General features: G+C 49.4%; 1 protein-coding gene across 1 annotated transcript in view; it reads right to left on the bottom strand.

Annotated features, from left to right (window-relative positions):
• The window catches only part of slc27a4 (solute carrier family 27 member 4), a 55,415-nt gene that overhangs the window by 7,501 nt on the left and 28,877 nt on the right, over positions 1 to 19,037 (bottom strand). Inside the window, exons 6-7 of the mRNA XM_042302084.1 lie at positions 1,453 to 1,544; positions 915 to 1,024 (exon numbers count right to left, since the gene is read on the bottom strand). Of these exons, the coding sequence (XP_042158018.1) occupies positions 915 to 1,024; positions 1,453 to 1,544 (202 nt within the window). The remainder of the gene's footprint in view (positions 1 to 914; positions 1,025 to 1,452; positions 1,545 to 19,037) is intronic.

Here is a 19,037-nt window from a genome sequence, read left to right as displayed (position 1 = left end):
CTGTTCTGTGAAGGGAGTAGTATACAGCGATGTGTGAGATCTTCAGTTTCTTGGCAATTTCTAGCATGGAATAGCCTTAATTTCTCAGAACAAGGCTAGACTGATGAGTTTCAGAAGAAAGTTCTTTGTTTCTGGCAATTTTGAGCCTGTAATCGAACCCACAAATGCTGATGCTCCAGATACTCAACTAGTCTTTAAATCAGCACACCAGTTTTCAACTGTGCTAACATAATGGCAAAAGGGTTTTCTAATGATAAATTAGCCTTTTAAAATGATAAACTTGGATTAGCTAACACAACGTGCCGTTGGAACACAGGAGTGATGGTTGCTGATAATGGGCCTATGTAGATATTCCATAAAAATGATAGAGTTTCCAGCTACTATAGTCATTTACAACAATAACAATGTCTACACTGTATTTCTGATCAATTTGATGTTATTTTAATGGACAAAAGTTGCTTTTCTATCCAAAGCAAGGACATTTCTACGTGACCCCGAACTTTTGAACGGTAGTGTATCTTTGGGTACTTCTGTAGAAAAACAGACAACAACCTGCTTTTATAATGCTGTCTACAACCCTTTGCAGAGCCCTTACCCAAAAACATTACCTCAGATTTCACTACTTAGACATCCTGAACAGATTTCTCCCAGACCCCCTAATCCTAAAACCACATCTCCCTGCGCTATCGTTGAGCTTTTCTGTAGATAAACATCAGCCCAGTGGACCAATACATTAACAACACTACCTTCTAAACCAAACTAACCCAAAACATGTACAGTATCTCCTCTCAGTCTCTACTGATCCCCACTCTCCTTTTCTGTACAGATTTATCCTCCAGTCTCTGAGCTACTCTGTACTCATTCGGCTACGGAGTTAGATAGCTCACCATGCGGAGTGTGTGTGTGTGGCTCACCGTGCAGTTGTACTTGGCACAGTCATCCCAGAACCGGGAGGCAGAGAACTTCTTCTTGATGACCACTGTCATGCCATGGATCAGGCACTGCCCCACTCCGACTATGTTACCTGGGCAACATATGTATGTGTTTAGTGTTTCAGAGGTAACCCACACGCACACACACACACACACACACACACACACACACACACACACACACACACACACACACACACACACACACACACACACACACACACACACACACACACGGAAAGTGGTTTGCTGGTTGGGTGATGCTGAATTTGTTTTTATTTTGCCTGCGATATTCATAAAAAAAAAAAATAGTTCTGAGTATTTGTTTTTAGTCTGATTTTTCAGGCGGTGCTGCAGCGACCTCAGCACCCCTACTTTCCGCGGCTATGACTGACACGCACACGCACGCGTGCACACAAATTTAGCTTTACCCACTCAAGCACACACTCGCACCTACGCATGCACGTACACAGACACGCACAGGCATGTGCAGACACACACACACCCACAGCACTGTTACCTGCAGAGTGGTAGAGTGGAAGGCAATCGTACATCACGTCATCAGACGTCATCCCGAAGCCATAGTATACCAACGCTGCCATGCGGTAGTACCTGTCAAGCACAGGTGGGAGAGAGAGAGAGACCGTTAGAAGAGGGGGATGGAGTGAAAGAGAGGGACAGGTAGAAGGAGGGATGGAGTGAAAGAGAGAGACAGTTAGAAAGGGGATGGAGTGAAAGAGAGAGACAGTTAGAAGAGGGGATGGAGGGAAAGAGAGAGACAGGTAGAAGGAGGGATGGAGTGAAAGAGAGAGACAGTTAGAAGAGGGGATGGAGTGAAAGAGAGAGACAGTTAGAAGAGGGGATGGAGTGAAAGAGAGAGACAGTTAGAAGAGGGGATGGAGTGAAAGAGAGAGACAGTTAGAAGAGGGGATGGAGTGAAAGAGAGAGACAGTTAGAAGAGGGGATGGAGTGAAAGAGAGAGACAGTTAGAAGAGGGGATGGAGTGAAAGAGAGAGACAGTTAGAAGAGGGGATGGAGTGAAAGAGAGAGACAGTTAGAAGAGGGGATGGAGTGAAAGAGAGAGACAGTTAGAAGAGGGGATGGAGTGAAAGAGAGAGACAGTTAGAAGAGGGGATGGAGTGAAAGAGAGAGACAGTTAGAAGAGGGGATGGAGTGAAAGAGAGAGACAGTTAGAAGAGGGGGAAGGAGGGATGGAGTGAAAGAGAGAGACAGGTAGAAGAGGGGGAAGGAGGGATGGAGTGAAAGAGAGAGACAGTTAGAAGAGGGGATGGAGGAAAGAGAGAGACAGTTAAAGAGGGATGACAGTTGAAAGAGGGAAGGAAGGGATGGAGTGAAAGAGAGACAGTTAGAAGAGGGGATGGAGGGATGAAAGAGAGGACAGTTAGAAGAGGGGATGGAGAAAGAGAGAGACAGTTAGAAGAGGGGATGGAGTGAAAGAGAGAGACAGTTAGAAGAGGGGATGGAGTGAAAGAGAGAGACAGTTAGAAGAGGGGATGGAGGGATGGAGTCAAAGAGAGAGACAGTTAGAAGAGGGGGAAGGAGGGATGGAGGAAAGAGAGAGACAGTTAGAAGAGGGGGAAGGAGGGATGGAGTGAAAGAGAGAGACAGTTAGAAGAGGGGAAGGAGGGAGGAGTGAAAGAGAGAGACAGTTAGAAGAGGGGAAGGGGGATGGAGTGAAAGAGAGAGACAGTTAGAAGAGGGGGAAGGAGGGAAGGAGGAAAGAGAGAGACAGTTAGAAGAGGGGAAGGAGGGATGGAAAAGAGAGAGACAGTTAGAAGAGGGGATGGATGGAGGAAAGAGAGAGACAGTTAGAAGAGGGGAAGGAGGGATGGAAAAGAGAGAGACAGTTAGAAGAGGGGGAAGGAGGGATGGAGTGAAAGAGAGAGACAGTTAGAAGAGGGGGAAGGAGGGATGGAGTGAAAGAGAGAGACAGTTAGAAGAGGGGGAAGGAGGGATGGAGTGAAAGAGAGAGACAGTTAGAAGAGGGGGAAGGAGGGATGGAGTGAAAGAGAGAGACAGTTAGAAGAGGGGAAGGAGGGAAGGAGTGAAAGAGAGAGACAGTTAGAAGAGGGGAAGGAGGGAAGGAGGAAAGAGAGAGACAGTTAGAAGAGGGGGAAGGAGGGATGGAGTGAAGAGAGACAGTTAGAAGAGGGGGATGGAGTGAAAGAGAGAGACAGTTAGAAGAGGGGATGGAGTGAAAGAGAGAGAGAGACAGGGGAAGGAGAAGAGGGGAAGGGGGATGGAGGAAGAGAGAGACAGTTAGAAGAGGGGGAAGGAGGGATGGAGTGAAAGAGAGAGACAGTTAGAAGAGGGGATGGAGGAAAGAGAGAGACAGTGAAGAGGGGAAGGAGGGATGGAGAAAGAGAGAGACAGTTAGAAGAGGGGGAAGGAGGGATGGAGTGAAAGAGAGAGACAGTTAGAAGAGGGGATGGAGGAAAAGAGAGACAGAAGAGGGGATGGAAGGAGGAAAGAGAGAGACAGAAGAGGGGGAAGGAGGGATGGAGTGAAAGAGAGAGACAGTTAGAAGAGGGGGAAGGAGGAATGGAGTGAAAGAGAGAGACAGTTAGAAGCGGGGGAAGGAGGGATGGAGTGAAAGAGAGAGACAGTTAGAAGAGGGGGAAGGAGGAATGGAGTGAAAGAGAGAGACAGTTAGAAGAGGGGGAAGGAAGGATGGAGTGAAAGAGAGAGACAGTTAGAAGAGGGAGAAGGAGGGAAGGAGTGAAAGAGAGAGACAGTTAGAAGAGGGGGAAGGAGGGATGGAGTGAAAGAGAGAGACAGTTAGAAGAGGGGATGGAGTGAAAGAGAGAGACAGTTAGAAGAGGGGATGGAGTGAAAGAGAGAGACAGTTAGAAGAGGGGATGGAAGGAGTGAAAGAGAGAGACAGTTAGAAGAGGGGATGGAAGGAGTGAAAGAGAGAGACAGTTAGAAGAGGGGAAGGAGGGATGGAGTGAAAGAGAGAGACAGTTAGAAGAGGGGAAGGAGGGATGGAGTGAAAGAGAGAGACAGTTAGAAGAGGGGATGGATGGAGTGAAAGAGAGAGACAGTTAGAGGGGGAAGGAAGGATGGAGTGAAAGAGAGAGACAGTTAGAAGAGGGGATGGAGTGAAAGAGAGAGACAGTTAGAAGAGGGGATGGAAGGAGTGAAAGAGAGAGACAGTTAGAAGAGGGGGAAGGATGGAGGAAAGAGAGAGACAGTTAGAAGAGGGGATGGAGTGAAAGGAGAGAAAGAGAGATGGACAGTTAGAAGAGGGGAAGAGGGAAGGAGGAAAGAGAGAGACAGTTAGAAGAGGGGATGGAGTGAAAGAGAGAGACAGTTAGAGAGGGGATGGAAGGAGGAAAGAGAGAGACAGTTAGAAGAGGAGGAAGGAGGGATGGAGTGAAAGAGAGAGACAGTTAGAAGAGGGGAAGGAGGGATGGAGTCAAAGAGAGAGACAGTTAGAAGAGGGGATGGAGGGATGGAAAAGAGAGAGACAGTTAGAAGAGGGGATGGAGGAAAGAGAGAGACAGTTAGAAGAGGGGATGGAGAAAGAGAGAGACAGTTAGAAGAGGGGATGGAGGAAAGAAAGAGAGACAGTTAGAAGAGGGGATGGAGGAAAGAGAGAGACAGTTAGAAGAGGGATGGAGGGATGAAAGAGAGAGACAGTTAGAAGAGGGGATGGAGGAAAGAGAGAGACAGTTAGAAGAGGGGATGGAGGAAAGAGAGAGACAGTTAGAAGAGGGGATGGAGGGATGGAGGAAAGAGAGAGACAGTTAGAAGAGGGGGAAGGAGGGATGGAGTGAAAGAGAGAGACAGTTAGAAGAGGGGGAAGGAGGGATGGAGTGAAAGAGAGAGACAGTTAGAAGAGGGGGAAGGAGGGATGGAGTGAAAGAGAGAGACAGTTAGAAGAGGGGGAAGGAGGGATGGAGTGAAAGAGAGAGACAGTTAGAAGAGGGGGAAGGAGGGATGGAGTGAAAGAGAGAGACAGTTAGAAGAGGGGGAAGGAGGATGGAGGAAAGAGAGAGACAGTTAGAAGAGGGAAGGAGGGATGGAGGAAAGAGAGAGACAGTTAGAAGAGGGGGAAGGAGGGATGGAAAAGAGAGAGACAGTTAGAAGAGGGGATGGAGGAAAGAGAGAGACAGTTAGAAGAGGGGATGGAGTGAAAGAGAGAGACAGTTAGAAGAGGGGATGGAGGAAAGAGAGAGACAGTTAGAAGAGGGGATGGAGTGAAAGAGAGAGACAGTTAGAAGAGGGGGAAGGAGGGATGGAGAAAGAGAGAGACAGGTAGAAGAGGGGGAAGGAAGGAGGAAAGAGAGAGACAGAAAGAGGGAAGGAGGGATGGAGAAAGAGAGAGACAGAAGAGGGGAAAGGATGGAGTGAAAGAGAGAGACAGTTAGAAGAGGGGGAAGGAGGGAAAGGAAAGAGAGAGACAGTTAGAAGAGGGGGAAGGAGGGATGGAGGAAAGAGAGAGACAGTTAGAAGAGGGGAAGGAGGGATGGAGGAAAGAGAGAGACAGTTAGAAGAGGGGATGGAGGAAAGAGAGAGACAGTTAGAAGAGGGGATGGAGGAAAGAGAGAGACAGTTAGAAGAGGGGATGGAGTGAAAGAGAGAGACAGTTAGAAGAGGGGATGGAGTGAAAGAGAGAGACAGTTAGAAGAGGGGATGGAAGGAGTGAAAGAGAGAGACAGTTAGAAGAGGAGGAAGGAGGGATGGAGTGAAAGAGAGAGACAGTTAGAAGAGGAGGAAGGAGGGATGGAGTCAAAGAGAGAGACAGTTAGAAGCGGGGGAAGGAGGGATGGAGTGAAAGAGAGAGACAGTTAGAAGAGGGGGAAGGAGGAATGGAGTGAAAGAGAGAGACAGTTAGAAGGAGGGATGGAAAGAGAGAGACAGTTAGAAGAGGGGGAAGGAGGGAATGGAGGAAAGAGAGAGACAGTTAGAAGAGGGGGAAGGAGGATGGAGGAAAGAGAGAGACAGTTAGAAGAGGGGAAGGGATGGAGTGAAAGAGAGAGACAGTTAGAAGAGGGGGAAGGAGGGATGGAGGAAAGAGAGACAGTTAGAAGAGGGGGAAGGAGGGATGGAGGAAAGAGAGAGACAGTTAGAAGAGGGGATGGAGGGATGGAGGAAAGAGAGAGACAGTGGAAGAGGGGGATGGAGAAAGAGAGAGACAGTTAGAAGAGGGGATGGAGGAAAGAGAGAGACAGTTAGAAGAGGGGATGGAGGAAAGAGAGAGACAGTTAGAAGAGGGGGAAGGAGGGATGGATGAAAGAGAGATACAGGTAGAAGAGAGAGGGACAGGAAAGAGAGAGGGGGGGGAGGAGGGATGGAGTGAAAGAGAGACAGAAGAGGAAGGGGGGAAGGAGGAAAGAGAAGAGAGAGAGAAGAGGGGGAAGGAGGGATGGAGGAAAGAGAGAGACAGTTAGAAGAGGGGGGAGGGAAGGAGAAAGAGAGAGACAGTTAGAAGAGGGGGAAGGAGGGATGGAGGAAAGAGAGAGACAGTTAGAAGAGGGGGAAGGAGGATGGAGATGAAAGAGAGACAAAGTTAGAAGAGGGGGAGAGGGATGAGAAAGAGAGAGAGAGAAGTTGGAGAAAGAGAGAGACAGTTAGAAGGGGGATGGAGTGAAAGAGAGAGACAGTTAAGAAGAGGGGATGGAGGAAAGAGAGAGACAGTTAGAAGAGGGGAAGGAGGGATGGAGTGAAAGAGAGAGACAGAAGAGGGGAAGGAGGGATGGAGAAAGAGAGAGACAGTTAGAAGAGGGGGAAGGAGGAAGGAGGAAAGAGAGAGACAGTTAGAAGAGGGGGAAGGAGGGAAGGAGGAAAGAGAGAGACAGTTAGAAGAGGGGAAGGAGGGATGGAAGAGAGAGACAGTTAGAAGAGGGGATGGAGGAAAGAGAGAGACAGTTAGAAGAGGGGAAGAGGGATGGAGTGAAAGAGAGAGACAGTTAGAAGAGGGGAAGGAGGGATGGAGGAAAGAGAGAGACAGTTAGAAGAGGGGGAAGGAAAGAGAGAGACAGTTAGAAGAGGGGAAGGAGGGAAGGAGGAAAGAGAGAGACAGTTAGAAGAGGGGGAAGGAGGGATGGAGTGAAAGAGAGAGACAGTTAGAAGAGGGGGAAGGAGGGATGGAGTGAAAGAGAGAGACAGTTAGAAGAGGGGGAAGGAGGAAAGAGAAAGAGAGAGACAGTTAGAAGAGGGGGAAGGAGGGATGGAGGAAAGAGAGAGACAGTTAGAAGAGGGGGAAGGAGGGATGGAGGAAAGAGAGAGACAGTTAGAAGAGGGGGAAGGAGGAGAGACAGTTAAAGAGGGGATGGAGGAAAGAGAGAGACAGTTAGAAGAGGGGATGGATGTGAAAGAGAGAGACAGTTAGAAGAGGGGATGGAAGGAAAGAGAGAGACAGTTAGAAGAGGGGATGGAGGAAAGAGAGAGACAGTTAGAAGAGGGGATGGAGGAAAGAGAGAGACAGTTAGAAGAGGGGAAGGAGGGATGGAAAAGAGAGAGACAGTTAGAAGAGGGGAAGGAGGGATGGGAGGAAAGAGAGAGACAGTTAGAAGAGGGGAAGGAGGGATGGAGTCAAAGAGAGAGACAGTTAGAAGAGGGGGAAGGAGGGATGGAGTGAAAGAGAGAGACAGTTAGAAGAGGGGGAAGGAGGGAAGGAGGAAAGAGAGAGACAGTTAGAAGAGGGGAAGGAGGGATGGAAAAGAGAGAGACAGTTAGAAGAGGGGAAGGAGGGATGGAGTGAAAGAGAGAGACAGTTAGAAGAGGGGATGAGGGAAGGAGTGAAAGAGAGAGACAGTTAGAAGAGGGGGAAGGAGGGATGGAGTGAAAGAGAGAGACAGTTAGAAGAGGGGATGGAGGAAAGAGAGAGACAGTTAGAAGAGGGATGGAGGAAAGAGAGAGACAGTTAGAAGAGGGGGAAGGAGGGATGGAGGAAAGAGAGAGACAGTTAGAAGAGGGGATGGAGGAAAGAGAGAGAAGAAGAGGGATGGAGTGAAAGAGAGAGACAGTTAGAAGGGGGAAGAGGGATGGAGGAAAGAGAGAGACAGTTAGAAGAGGGATGGAGGAGTGAAAGAGAGACAGTTAGAAGAGGGATGGAGAAAGAGAGAGGGAAGAAGAGGGATGGAGTGAAAGAGAGAGACAGAAGAAGGGGAAGGAGGGATGGAGTGAAAGAGAGAGACAGTTAGAAGAGGGGGAAGGAGGATGGAGGAAAGAGAGAGACAGTTAGAAGAGGGGATGGAGGAAAGAGAGAGACAGTTAGAAGAGGGGAAGGAGGGATGGAGTGAAAGAGAGAGACAGTTAGAAGAGGGATGGAGGAAAGAGAGAGACAGTTAGAAGAGGGGGAAGGAGGGATGGAGGAAAGAGAGAGACAGTTAGAAGAGGGGAAGGAGGGATGGAGAAAGAGAGAGACAGTTAGAAGAGGGGGAAGGAGGGATGGAGGAAAGAGAGAGACAGGTAGAAGAGGGGAGGGGTGAAAGAGAGAGACAGAAGAGGGGAAGGATGGAGGAAAGAGAGAGACAGTTAGAAGAGGGGAAGGAGGGATGGAGTGAAAGAGAGAGACAGTTAGAAGAGGGGAAGGAGGGAAGGAGTGAAAGAGAGAGACAGTTAGAAGAGGGGGAAGGAGGGATGGAGTGAAAGAGAGAGACAGTTAGAAGAGGGGATGGAGGGATGGAGGAAAGAGAGAGACAGAAGAAGAGGGATGGAGTGAAAGAGAGAGACAGTTAGAAGAGGGGATGGAGGAAAGAGAGAGACAGTTAGAAGAGGGGATGGAGGAAAGAGAGAGACAGTTAGAAGAGGGGATGGAGGAAAGAGAGAGACAGTTAGAAGAGGGGATGGAAGGAAAGAGAGAGACAGTTAGAAGAGGGGGAAGGAGGGATGGAGGAAAGAGAGAGACAGTTAGAGAGGGGGAAGGAGGGATGGAGTCAAAGAGAGAGACAGTTAGAAGAGGGGGAAGGAGGGATGGAGGAAAGAGAGAGACAGTTAGAAGAGGGGGAAGGAGGAATGGAGTGAAAGAGAGAGACAGTTAGAAGAGGGGATGGAGGAAAGAGAGAGACAGTTAGAAGAGGGGAAGGAGGAATGGAGTGAAAGAGAGAGACAGTTAGAAGAGGGGAAGGAAGGATGGAGTGAAAGAGAGAGACAGTTAGAAGAGGGAGAAGGATGGGGAGGAAAGAGAGAGACAGTTAAAGAGGGGGAAGGAGGGATGGAGTGAAAGAGAGAGACAGTTAGAAGAGGGGGAAGGAAAGAGAGAGACAGAAGAGGGGATGGAGGAAGAAAGAGAGAGACAGTTAGAAGAGGGGATGGAGTGAAAGAGAGAGACAGTTAGAAGAGGGGATGGAGTGAAAGAGAGAGACAGTTAGAAGAGGGGATGGAGGAAAGAGAGAGACAGTTAGAAGAGGGGGAAGGAGGGATGGAGGAAAGAGAGAGACAGTTAGAAGAAGAGGGAAGGAGTGAAAGAGAGAGACAGAAGAGGGGGAAGAGGGATGGAGTGAAAGAGAAGACAGAAGAGAAGGAGGGGATGGAGGAAAGAGAGAGACAGTTAGAAGGAGGGATGGAGTGAAAGAGAGAGACAGTTAGAAGAGGGGGAAGGAGGGATGGAGTGAAAGAGAGAGACAGTTAGAAGAGGGGGAAGGAGGGAAGGAGTGAAAGAGAGAGACAGTTAGAAGAGGGGGAAGGAGGGAAGGAGTGAAAGAGAGAGACAGAAGAGGGGGAAGGAGGGATGGAGTGAAAGAGAGAGACAGTTAGAAGAGGGGATGGAGTGAAAGAGAGAGACAGAAGAGGGGATGGAGTGAAAGAGAGAGACGAAAGAGGGGGGATGGAGGAAAGAGAGAGACGTTAGAAGAGGGGGATGGAGGAAGAAAGAGAGAGACAGTTAGAAGAGGGATGGAGTGAAAGAGAGAGACGTTAGAAGAGGGGATGGAGGAAAGAGAGACAGTTAGAAGAGGGGGAAGGAGGGAAAGAAAGAGAGAGACAGAAGAGGGGGAGAGGAGACAGTTAGAAGAGATGGAGGAAAGAGAGAGACAGTTAGAAGAGGGGAAGGAGGGATGGAGTGAAAGAGAGAGACAGAAGAAGAGGGAAGGAGGGATGGAGGAAAGAGAGAGACAGTTAGAAGAGGGGAAGGAGGGATGGAGTGAAAGAGAGAGACAGTTAGAAGAGGGGAAGGAGGGATGGAGTGAAAGAGAGAGACAGTTAGAAGAGGGGGAAGGAGGGAAGGAGGAAAGAGAGAGACAGTTAGAAGAGGGGGAGGATGGAGTGAAAGAGAGAGACAGTTAGAAGAGGGGATGGAGGAAAGAGAGAGACAGTTAGAAGAGGGAGATGGAGTGAAAGAGAGAGACAGTTAGAAGAGGGGGAAGGAGGGAAAGAGAGAGACAGTTAGAAGAGGGGATGGAGGGATGGAGTGAAAGAGAGAGACAGTTAGAAGAGGGGATGGAGTGAAAGAGAGAGACAGTTAGAAGAGGGGGATGGAGGAAAGAGAGAGACAGTTAGAAGAGGGGATGGAGGAAAGAGGGGGAAGTTAGAGGGATGGAGTGAAAGAGAGAGACAGTTAGAAGAGGGGATGGAGTGAAAGAGAGAGACAGTTAGAAGAGGGGATGGAGGAAAGAGAGAGACAGTTAGAAGAGGGGGAAGGAGGGATGGAGTGAAAGAGAGAGACAGTTAGAAGAGGGGAAGGAGGGATGGAGGAAAGAGAGAGACAGTTAGAAGAGGGGATGGAGTGAAAGAGAGAGACAGTTAGAAGAGGGGGATGGATGAAAGAGAGAGACAGTTAGAAGAGGGGAAGGAGGGATGGAGGAAAGAGAGAGACAGTTAGAAGAGGGGGAAGGAGGGATGGAGTGAAAGAGAGAGACAGTTAGAAGAGGGGATGAAAGAGAGAGACAGAAGATAGAAGAGGGGATGGAGTGAAAGAGAGAGACAGTTAGAAGAGGGGATGGATGGAGGAAAGAGAGAGACAGAAGAGGGGAAGGGGGATGGAAAGAGAGAGACAGTTAGAAGAGGGATAGAGGAAAGAGAGAGACAGAAGAGGGGGAGGGATGGAGTGAAAGAGAGAGACAGGTAGAAGAGGGGGAAGGAGGGATGGAGTGAAAGAGAGAGACAGTTAGAAGAGGGGGATGGAGGAGAGAGACAGTTAGAAGAGGGGATGGAGGAAAGAGAGAGACAGAAGAGGGGGAAGAGGGGATGGAGGAAAGAGAGAGACAGTTAGAAGAGGGGGATGGAGGGAAAGAGAGAGACAGTTAGAAGAGGGATGGAGTGAAAGAGAGAGACAGTTAGAAGAGGGGAAGGAGGATGGAGTGAAAGAGAGAGACAGTTAGAAGAGGGGATGGAGGAAAGAGAGAGACAGTTAGAAGAGGGGAATGGAGTGAAAGAGAGAGACAGTTAGAAGAGGGGGAAGGAGGGATGGAGTGAAAGAGAGAGACAGTTAGAAGAGGGGGAAGGAGGATGGAGGAAAGAGAGAGAGTTAGAAGAGGGGGAGGGAAAAGAGAGAGACAGAAGAGGGGGAAGGAAGGGATGGAGGAAAGAGAGAGACAGTTAGAAGAGGGGGAAGGAGGGATGGAAAAGAGAGAGACAGTTAGAAGAGGGGGAAGGAGGGATGGAGGAAAGAGAGAGACAGTTAGAAGAGGGGGAAGGAGGGATGGAGTGAAAGAGAGAGACAGTTAGAAGAGGGGATGGAGGAAAAGAGAGAGACAGTTAGAAGAGGGGATGGAGAAAGAGAGAGACAGTTAGAAGAGGGATGGAGTGAAAGAGAGAGACAGTTAGAAGAGGGGAGAAAGAGAGAGACAGTTAGAAGAGGGGATGGAGTGAAAGAGAGAGACAGAAGAGGGGGAAGAGGGGATGGAGGAAAGAGAGAGACAGTTAGAAGAGGGGGATGGAGGGATGGAGTGAAAGAGAGAGACAGTTAGAAGACGGGGGAAGGGTGATGGAAAAGAGAGAGACAGTTAGAAGAGGGGAAGGAGGGATGGAGTGAAAGAGAGAGACAGTTAGAAGAGGGGAAGGAGGATGGAGGAAAGAGAGAGACAGTTAGAAGAGGGGGAAGGGGATGGAGTGAAAGAGAGAGACAGTTAGAAGAGGGGGAAGGAGGAATGGAGTGAAAGAGAGAGACAGTTAGAAGAGGGGGAAGGAGGGATGGAGTGAAAGAGAGACAGTTAGAAGAGGGGAAGGGACGGAGAAAGAGAGAGACAGTTAGAAGAGGAAGGAGGGATGGAGTGAAAGAGAGAGACAGTTAGAAGAGGGGAAGGAGGGATGGAGTGAAAGAGAGAGACAGTTAGAAGAGGGATGGAGGATGAAAGAGAGAGACAGTTAGAAGAGGGGATGGAGGAAAGAGAGAGACAGTTAGAAGAGGGGATGGAGTGAAAGAGAGAGACAGTTAGAAGAGGGGGAAGGAGGGATGGAGTGAAAGAGAGAGACAGGTAGAAGAGGGGAAGGAGGATGGAGTGAAAGAGAGATCACAGAAGAGGGGGAAGGAGGGATGGAGTGAAAGAGAGAGACAGTTAGAAGAGGGGGAAGGATGAAGGAGTGAAAGAGAGAGACAGAAGAGGGGGGAGGAGGGATGGAGGAAAGAGAGAGACAGTTAGAAGAGGGAAAGGAGGGAAGGAGTGAAAGAGAGAGACAGTTAGAAGAGGGGGAAGGAGGGATGGAGTGAAAGAGAGAGACAGTTAGAAGAGGGGGAAGGAGGGATGGAGGAAAGAGAGAGACAGTTAGAAGAGGGGATGGAGGAAAGAGAGAGACAGGAAGAGGGGATGGAGATGAAAGAGAGAGACAGTTAGAAGAGGGGATGGAGTGAAAGAGAGAGACAGTTAGAAGAGGGATGGAGTGAAAGAGAGAGACAGTTAGAAGAGGGGATGGAGTGAAAGAGAGAGACAGTTAGAAGAGGGGAAGGAGGGATGGAGTTAGAAAGAGAGAGACAGGTAGAAAGAGAGATAGAAGAGAGGGATGGAGGAAAGAGAGAGACAGTTAGAAGAGGGATGGATGAAAGAGAGAGACAGTTAGAAGAGGGGAAGGAGGAAGGAGTGAAAGAGAGAGACAGTTAGAAGAGGGGAAGGAGGGATGAAAGAGAGAGACAGTTAGAAGAGGGGATGGAGTGAAAGAGAGAGACAGTTAGAAGAGGGGGATGGAGGGAAAGAGAGAGACAGTTAGAAGAGGGGAAGGAGGGATGGAGTGAAAGAGAGAGACAGTTAGAAGAGGGGAAGGAGGGATGGAGTGAAAGAGAGACAGTTAGAAGAGGGGGAAGGAGGGATGGAAAAGAGAGAGACAGTTAGAAGAGGGGGAAGGAGGGAAGGAGTGAAAGAGAGAGACAGTTAGAAGAGGGGGAAGGAGGGAAGGAGTGAAAGAGAGAGACAGTTAGAAGAGGGGGAAGGAGGGAAGGAGTGAAAGAGAGAGACAGTTAGAAGAGGGGGAAGGAGGGATGGAGTGAAAGAGAGAGACAGTTAGAAGCGGGGGAAGGAGGGATGGAGTGAAAGAGAGAGACAGTTAGAAGAGGGGATGGAGTGAAAGAGAGAGACAGTTAGAAGAGGGGATGGAGTGAAAGAGAGAGACAGTTAGAAGAGGGGATGGAGTGAAAGAGAGAGACAGTTAGAAGAGGGGATGGATGGGACGTGAAAGAGAGAGACAGTTAGAAGAGGGGGAAGGAGGGATGGAGTGAAAGAGAGAGACAGTTAGAAGAGGGGGATGGAGGAAAGAGAGACAGAAGAGGGGGAAGGAGTGAAAGAGAGACAGTTAGAAGAGGGGAAGGAGGATGGAGTGAAAGAGAGAGACAGTTAGAAGAGGGGAAGGAGGGATGGAGTGAAAGAGAGAGACAGTTGGAGAAGAGGGGGATGGAGGAAAGAGAGAGACAGTTAGAAGAGGGGATGGAGGGATGGAGTGAAAGAGAGAGACAGTTAGAAGAGGGGGAAGGAGGGATGGAGTGAAAGAGAGACAGTTAGAAGAGGGGAAGGAGGGATGGAGTGAAAGAGAGAGACAGTTAGAAGAGGGGGAAGGAGGGATGGAGTGAAAGAGAGAGACAGTTAGAAGAGGGGGAAGGAGGGATGGAGTGAAAGAGAGAGACAGTTAGAAGAGGGGGAGGATGGAGTGAAAGAGAGAGACAGTTAGAAGAGGGGAAGGAGGGATGGAAAAGAGAGACAGTTAGAAGAGGGGGAAGGAGGATGGAGTGAAAGAGAGAGACAGTTAGAAGAAGGGGATGGAGTGAAAGAGAGAGACAGTTAGAAGAGGGGAAGGAGGATGGAGGAAAGAGAGAGACAGAAAGAGGGGGAAGGAGGGATGGAGTGAAAGAGAGAGACAGTTAGAAGAGGGGGAAGGGGGATGGAGTGAAAGAGAGAGACAGTTAGAAGAGGGGGGATGGAGTGAAAGAGAGAGACAGTTAGAAGAGGGAAGGAGGGATGGAGTGAAAGAGAGAGACAGTTAGAAGAGGGGATGGAGTGAAAGAGAGAGACAGTTAGAAGAGGGGGGATGGAGTGAAAGAGAGAGACAGTTAGAAGAGGGGGAAGGATGGATGAAAAGAGAGAGGTAGAAGAGGGGGGAGGGAAACTGAAAGAGAGAGACAGTTAGAAGAGGGGGAAGGAGGGATGGAGGAAAGAGAGAGACAGTTAGAAGAGGGGAAGGAGGGATGGAGTGAAAGAGAGAGACAGTTAGAAGAGGGGGAAGGAGGATGGAGTGAAAGAGAGAGACAGTTAGAAGAGGGGGAAGGAGGGATGGAGTGAAAGAGAGACAGAAGAAGGGGATGGAGTGAAAGAGAGAGACAGGAAGAGGGATGGAGTGAAAGAGAGAGACAGTTAGAAGAGGGGATGGAGGAAAGAGAGAGACAGTTAGAAGAGGGGATGGAGTGAAAGAGAGAGACAGTTAGAAGAGGGGATGGATGGAGTGAAAGAGAGAGACAGTTAGAAGAGGGGAAGGAGGGATGGAGTGAAAGAGAGAGACAGTTAGAAGAGGGGGAAGGAGGGATGGAGTCAAAGAGAGAGACAGAAGAGGGGAAGGAAGGATGGAGTTAAAGAGAGAGACAGTTAGAAGAGGGGATGGAGTGAAAGAGAGAGACAGTTAGAAGAGGGGAAGGAGGAGGAGTGAAAGAGAGAGACAGTTAGAAGAGGGGAAGGAAGGAGTGAAAGAGAGAGACAGTTAGAAGAGGGGATGGAGGAAAGAGAGAGACAGTTAGGGGAAGAGGGGATGGAGTGAAAGAGAGAGACAGTTAGAAGAGGGGATGGAGGAAAGAGAGAGACAGTTAGAAGAGGGGATGGAAGGGATGGAGGAAAGAGAGAGACAGTTAGAAGAGGGGAAGGAGGGATGGAGTGAAAGAGAGAGACAGTTAGAAGAGGGGGAAGGAGGGATGGAGGAAAGAGAGAGACAGTTAGAAGAGGGGGAAGGAGGGATGGAGGAAAGAGAGAGACAGTTAGAAGAGGGGGAAGGAGGGATGGAGTGAAAGAGAGAGACAGTTAGAAGAGGGGAGGGATGGAGTGAAAGAGAGAGACAGTTAGAAGAGGGGGGAAGGAGGGATGGAGTGAAAGAGAGAGACAGTTAGAAGAGGGGGAAGGAGGGATGGAGGAAAGAGAGAGACAGTTAGAAGAGGGGAAGGAGGATGGAGTGAAAGAGAGAGACAGTTAGAAGAGGGGGAAGGAGGGATGGAGGTGAAAGAGAGAGACAGTTAGAAGAGGGGGAAGGAGGGATGGAGAAAGAGAGAGACAGTTAGAAGAGGGGAAGGAGGGATGGAGTGAAAGAGAGACAGTTAGAAGAGGGGGATGGAGTGAAAGAGAGAGAGACAGTTAGAAGAAGGGGGATGGAGGAAAGAGAGAGACAGTTAGAAGAGGGATGGAGGAAAGAGAGAGACAGTTAGAAGAGGGGGAAGGAGGGATGGAGTGAAAGAGAGAGACAGGTAGAAGAGGGGGAGGGAAGGAGTGAAAGAGAGAGACAGAAGAGGGGAAGGAGGATGGAGTGAAAGAGAGAGACAGAAGAGGGGGAAGAGGGGATGGAGGAAAGAGAGAGACAGTTAGAAGAGGATGGAGTGAAAGAGAGAGACAGTTAGAAGAGGGGAAGGAGGGATGGAGTGAAAGAGAGAGAGTTAGAAGAGGGGGAAGGAGGGATGGAGTGAAAGAGAGACAGTTAGAAGAGGGGATGGAGTGAAAGAGAGAGACAGAAAGAGGGATGGAAAGAGAGGGAGGGATGGAGGAAAGAGAGAGACAGTTAGAAGAGGGGATGGAGTGAAAGAGAGAGACAGTTAGAAGAGGGGATGGAGTGAAAGAGAGACAGTTAGAAGAGGGGGAAGGAGGGATGGAGTGAAAGAGAGAGACAGTTAGAAGAGGGGGGATGGAGGAAAGAGAGAGACAGTTAGAAGAGGGGGAAGGAGGGATGGAGTGAAAGAGAGAGACAGTTAGAAGAGGGGAAGGAGGGATGGAGTGAAAGAGAGAGACAGTTAGAAGAGGGGATGGAGTGAAAGAGAGAGACAGTTAGAAGAGGGGAAGGAGGGATGGAGTGAAAGAGAGAGACAGTTAGAAGAGGGGAAGGAGGGATGGAGTGAAAGAGAGAGACAGTTAGAAGAGGGGATGGAGTGAAAGAGAGACAGTTAGAAGAGGGGAAGGAGGGAAGGAGAAAGAGAGACAGTTAGAAGAGGGGGAGTGAAGGAGGGATGGAGTGAAAGAGAGAGACAGTTAGAAGAGGGGGAAGGAGGGATGGAGTGAAAGAGAGACAGTTAGAAGAGGGGAAGGAGGGATGGAGGAAAGAGAGAGACAGTTAGAAGAGGGGGAAGGAAGGATGGAGTGAAAGAGAGAGACAGTTAGAAGAGGGGGAAGGACGGAAGGAGTGAAAGAGAGAGACAGTTAGAAGAGGGGGAAGGAGGGATGGAGTGAAAGAGAGAGACAGTTAGAAGAGGGGATGGAGTGAAAGAGAGAGACAGTTAGAAGAGGGGGAAGGAGGGATGGAGTGAAAGAGAGAGACAGTTAGAAGAGGGGGAAGGAGGGATGGAGTGAAAGAGAGAGACAGTTAGAAGAGGGGATGGAGTGAAAGAGAGAGACAGTTAGAAGAGGGGATGGAGTGAAAGAGAGAGACAGTTAGAAGAGGGGATGGAGTGAAAGAGAGAGACAGTTAGAAGAGGGGGAAGGAGGGATGGAGTGAAAGAGAGAGACAGGTAGAAGAGGGGGAAGGAGGGAAGGAGTGAAAGAGAGAGACAGAAGAGGGGATGGAGTGAAAGAGAGAGACAGTTAGAAGAGGGGAAGGAGGGATGGAGGAAAGGGAGAGACAGTTAGAAGAGGGGATGGAGGAAAGAGAGAGACAGGAAGAGGGATGGAAAGAGAGAGACAGTTAGAAGAGGGGGAAGGAGGGATGGAGGAAAGAGAGAGACAGTTAGAAGAGGGGGAAGGAAGGAGTGAAAGAGAGAGACAGTTAGAAGAGGGGGAAGGAGGGATGGAGTGAAAGAGAGAGACAGTTAGAAGAGGGGGATGGAGTGAAAGAGAGAGACAGTTAGAAGAGGGGATGAGAGAGACAGAAGAGAAAGGGAGAGAGAGTTAGAAGAGGGGATGGAGTGAAAGAGAGAGACAGTTAGAAGAGGGGGAAGGAGGGATGGAGTGAAAGAGAGAGACAGGTAGAAGAGGGGGAAGGAGGGATGGAGTGAAAGAGAGAGACAGAAGAGGGGGAAGGAGGGACGGAGTGAAAGAGAGAGACAGAAGAGGGGATGGAGGAAAGAGAGAGACAGAAGAGGGATGGAGAAAGAGAGAGACGTTAGAAGAGGGGATGGAGTGAAAGAGAGAGACAGAAGAGGGGATGGAGTGAAAGAGAGACGTTAGAAGAGGGGATGGAGTGAAAGAGAGAGACGTTAGAAGAGGGGATGGAGTGAAAGAGAGAGACAGTTAGAAGAGGGGATGGAGTGAAAGAGAGAGACAGTTAGAAGAGGGGATGGAGTGAAAGAGAGAGAGTTAGAAGAGGGGGAAGGAGGGATGGAGTGAAAGAGAGAGACAGAAGAGGGGGAAGGAGGGATGGAGTGAAAGAGAGAGACAGAAGAGGGGGAAGGAGGGATGGAGTGAAAGAGAGAGACAGTTAGAAGAGGGGAAGGAGGATGGAGTGAAAGAGAGAGACAGGTAGAAGAGGGGGGATGCCAGTGAAAGAGAGAGACAGAAGAGGGGAAGGAAGGATGGAGTGAAAGAGAGAGACAGTTAGAAGAGGGGATGGAGTGAAAGAGAGAGACAGTTAGAAGAGGGGGAAGGAGGGATGGAGTGAAAGAGAGAGACAGGTAGAAGAGGGGAAGGAGGGATGAAGTGAAAGAGAGAGACAGTTAGAAGAGGGGATGGAGGAAAGAGAGAGAGACAGTTAGAAGAGGGGATGGAGTGAAAGAGAGAGACAGTTAGAAGAGGGGATGGAGTGAAAGAGAGAGACAGAAGAGGGGATGGAGGAAAGAGAGAGACAGTTAGAAGAAGGGGAAGGAGGGATGGAGTGAAAGAGAGAGACAGGTAGAAGAGGGGGAAGGAAGGAGTGAAAGAGAGAGACAGGTAGAAGAGGGGGAAGGGGGATGGAGTGAAAGAGAGAGAGTTAGAAGAGGGGGAAGGAGGGATGGAGTGAAAGAGAGAGACAGTTAGAAGAGGGGGAAGGAGGGATGGAGTAAAGAGAGAGAGTTAGAAGAGGGGGAAGGAGGGATGGAGTGAAAGAGAGAGAGTTAGAAGAGGGGGAAGGGGGATGGTGTATGAAAGAGAGAGAGTTAGAAGAGGGGAAGGAGGGATGGAGAAAGAGAGAGAGTTAGAAGAGGGGGAAGGAGGGATGGAGTGAAAGAGAGAGAGTTAGAAGAGGGGGAAGGGGGATGGAGTGAAAGAGAGAGACAGTTAGAAGAGGGGGAAGGAGGGATGGAGTGAAAGAGAGAGACAGGTAGAAGAGGGGGAAGGAGTGAAAGAGTGAGATTCAATTGATTCAATTGAGATTTGTGGTCACTGTCCTACACACAATACCCCACAATGTCAAAAGTTATGTTTTCCGAAGGTTTTACAAATGAATTCAAAATCAAAAGCTGACGTCTCTGACACGCTCTGACACGCCTCTGACACGCCTCTGACACGCCTCTGACACGACGTCTCTGACACGCTCTGACACGACGCCTCTGACACGACGTCTCTGACACGACGTCCTCTGACACGCTCTGACACGACGTCTCTGACACGCCTCTGACAC

This window comes from Oncorhynchus tshawytscha, linkage group LG20 (genome assembly GCF_018296145.1).
Source record: "Oncorhynchus tshawytscha isolate Ot180627B linkage group LG20, Otsh_v2.0, whole genome shotgun sequence".
NCBI lineage: Eukaryota > Metazoa > Chordata > Actinopteri > Salmoniformes > Salmonidae > Oncorhynchus > Oncorhynchus tshawytscha.
The sequence above is the reverse complement of the archived record's forward strand: the minus strand, read 5'-3'. Positions and strand labels throughout refer to the sequence as shown.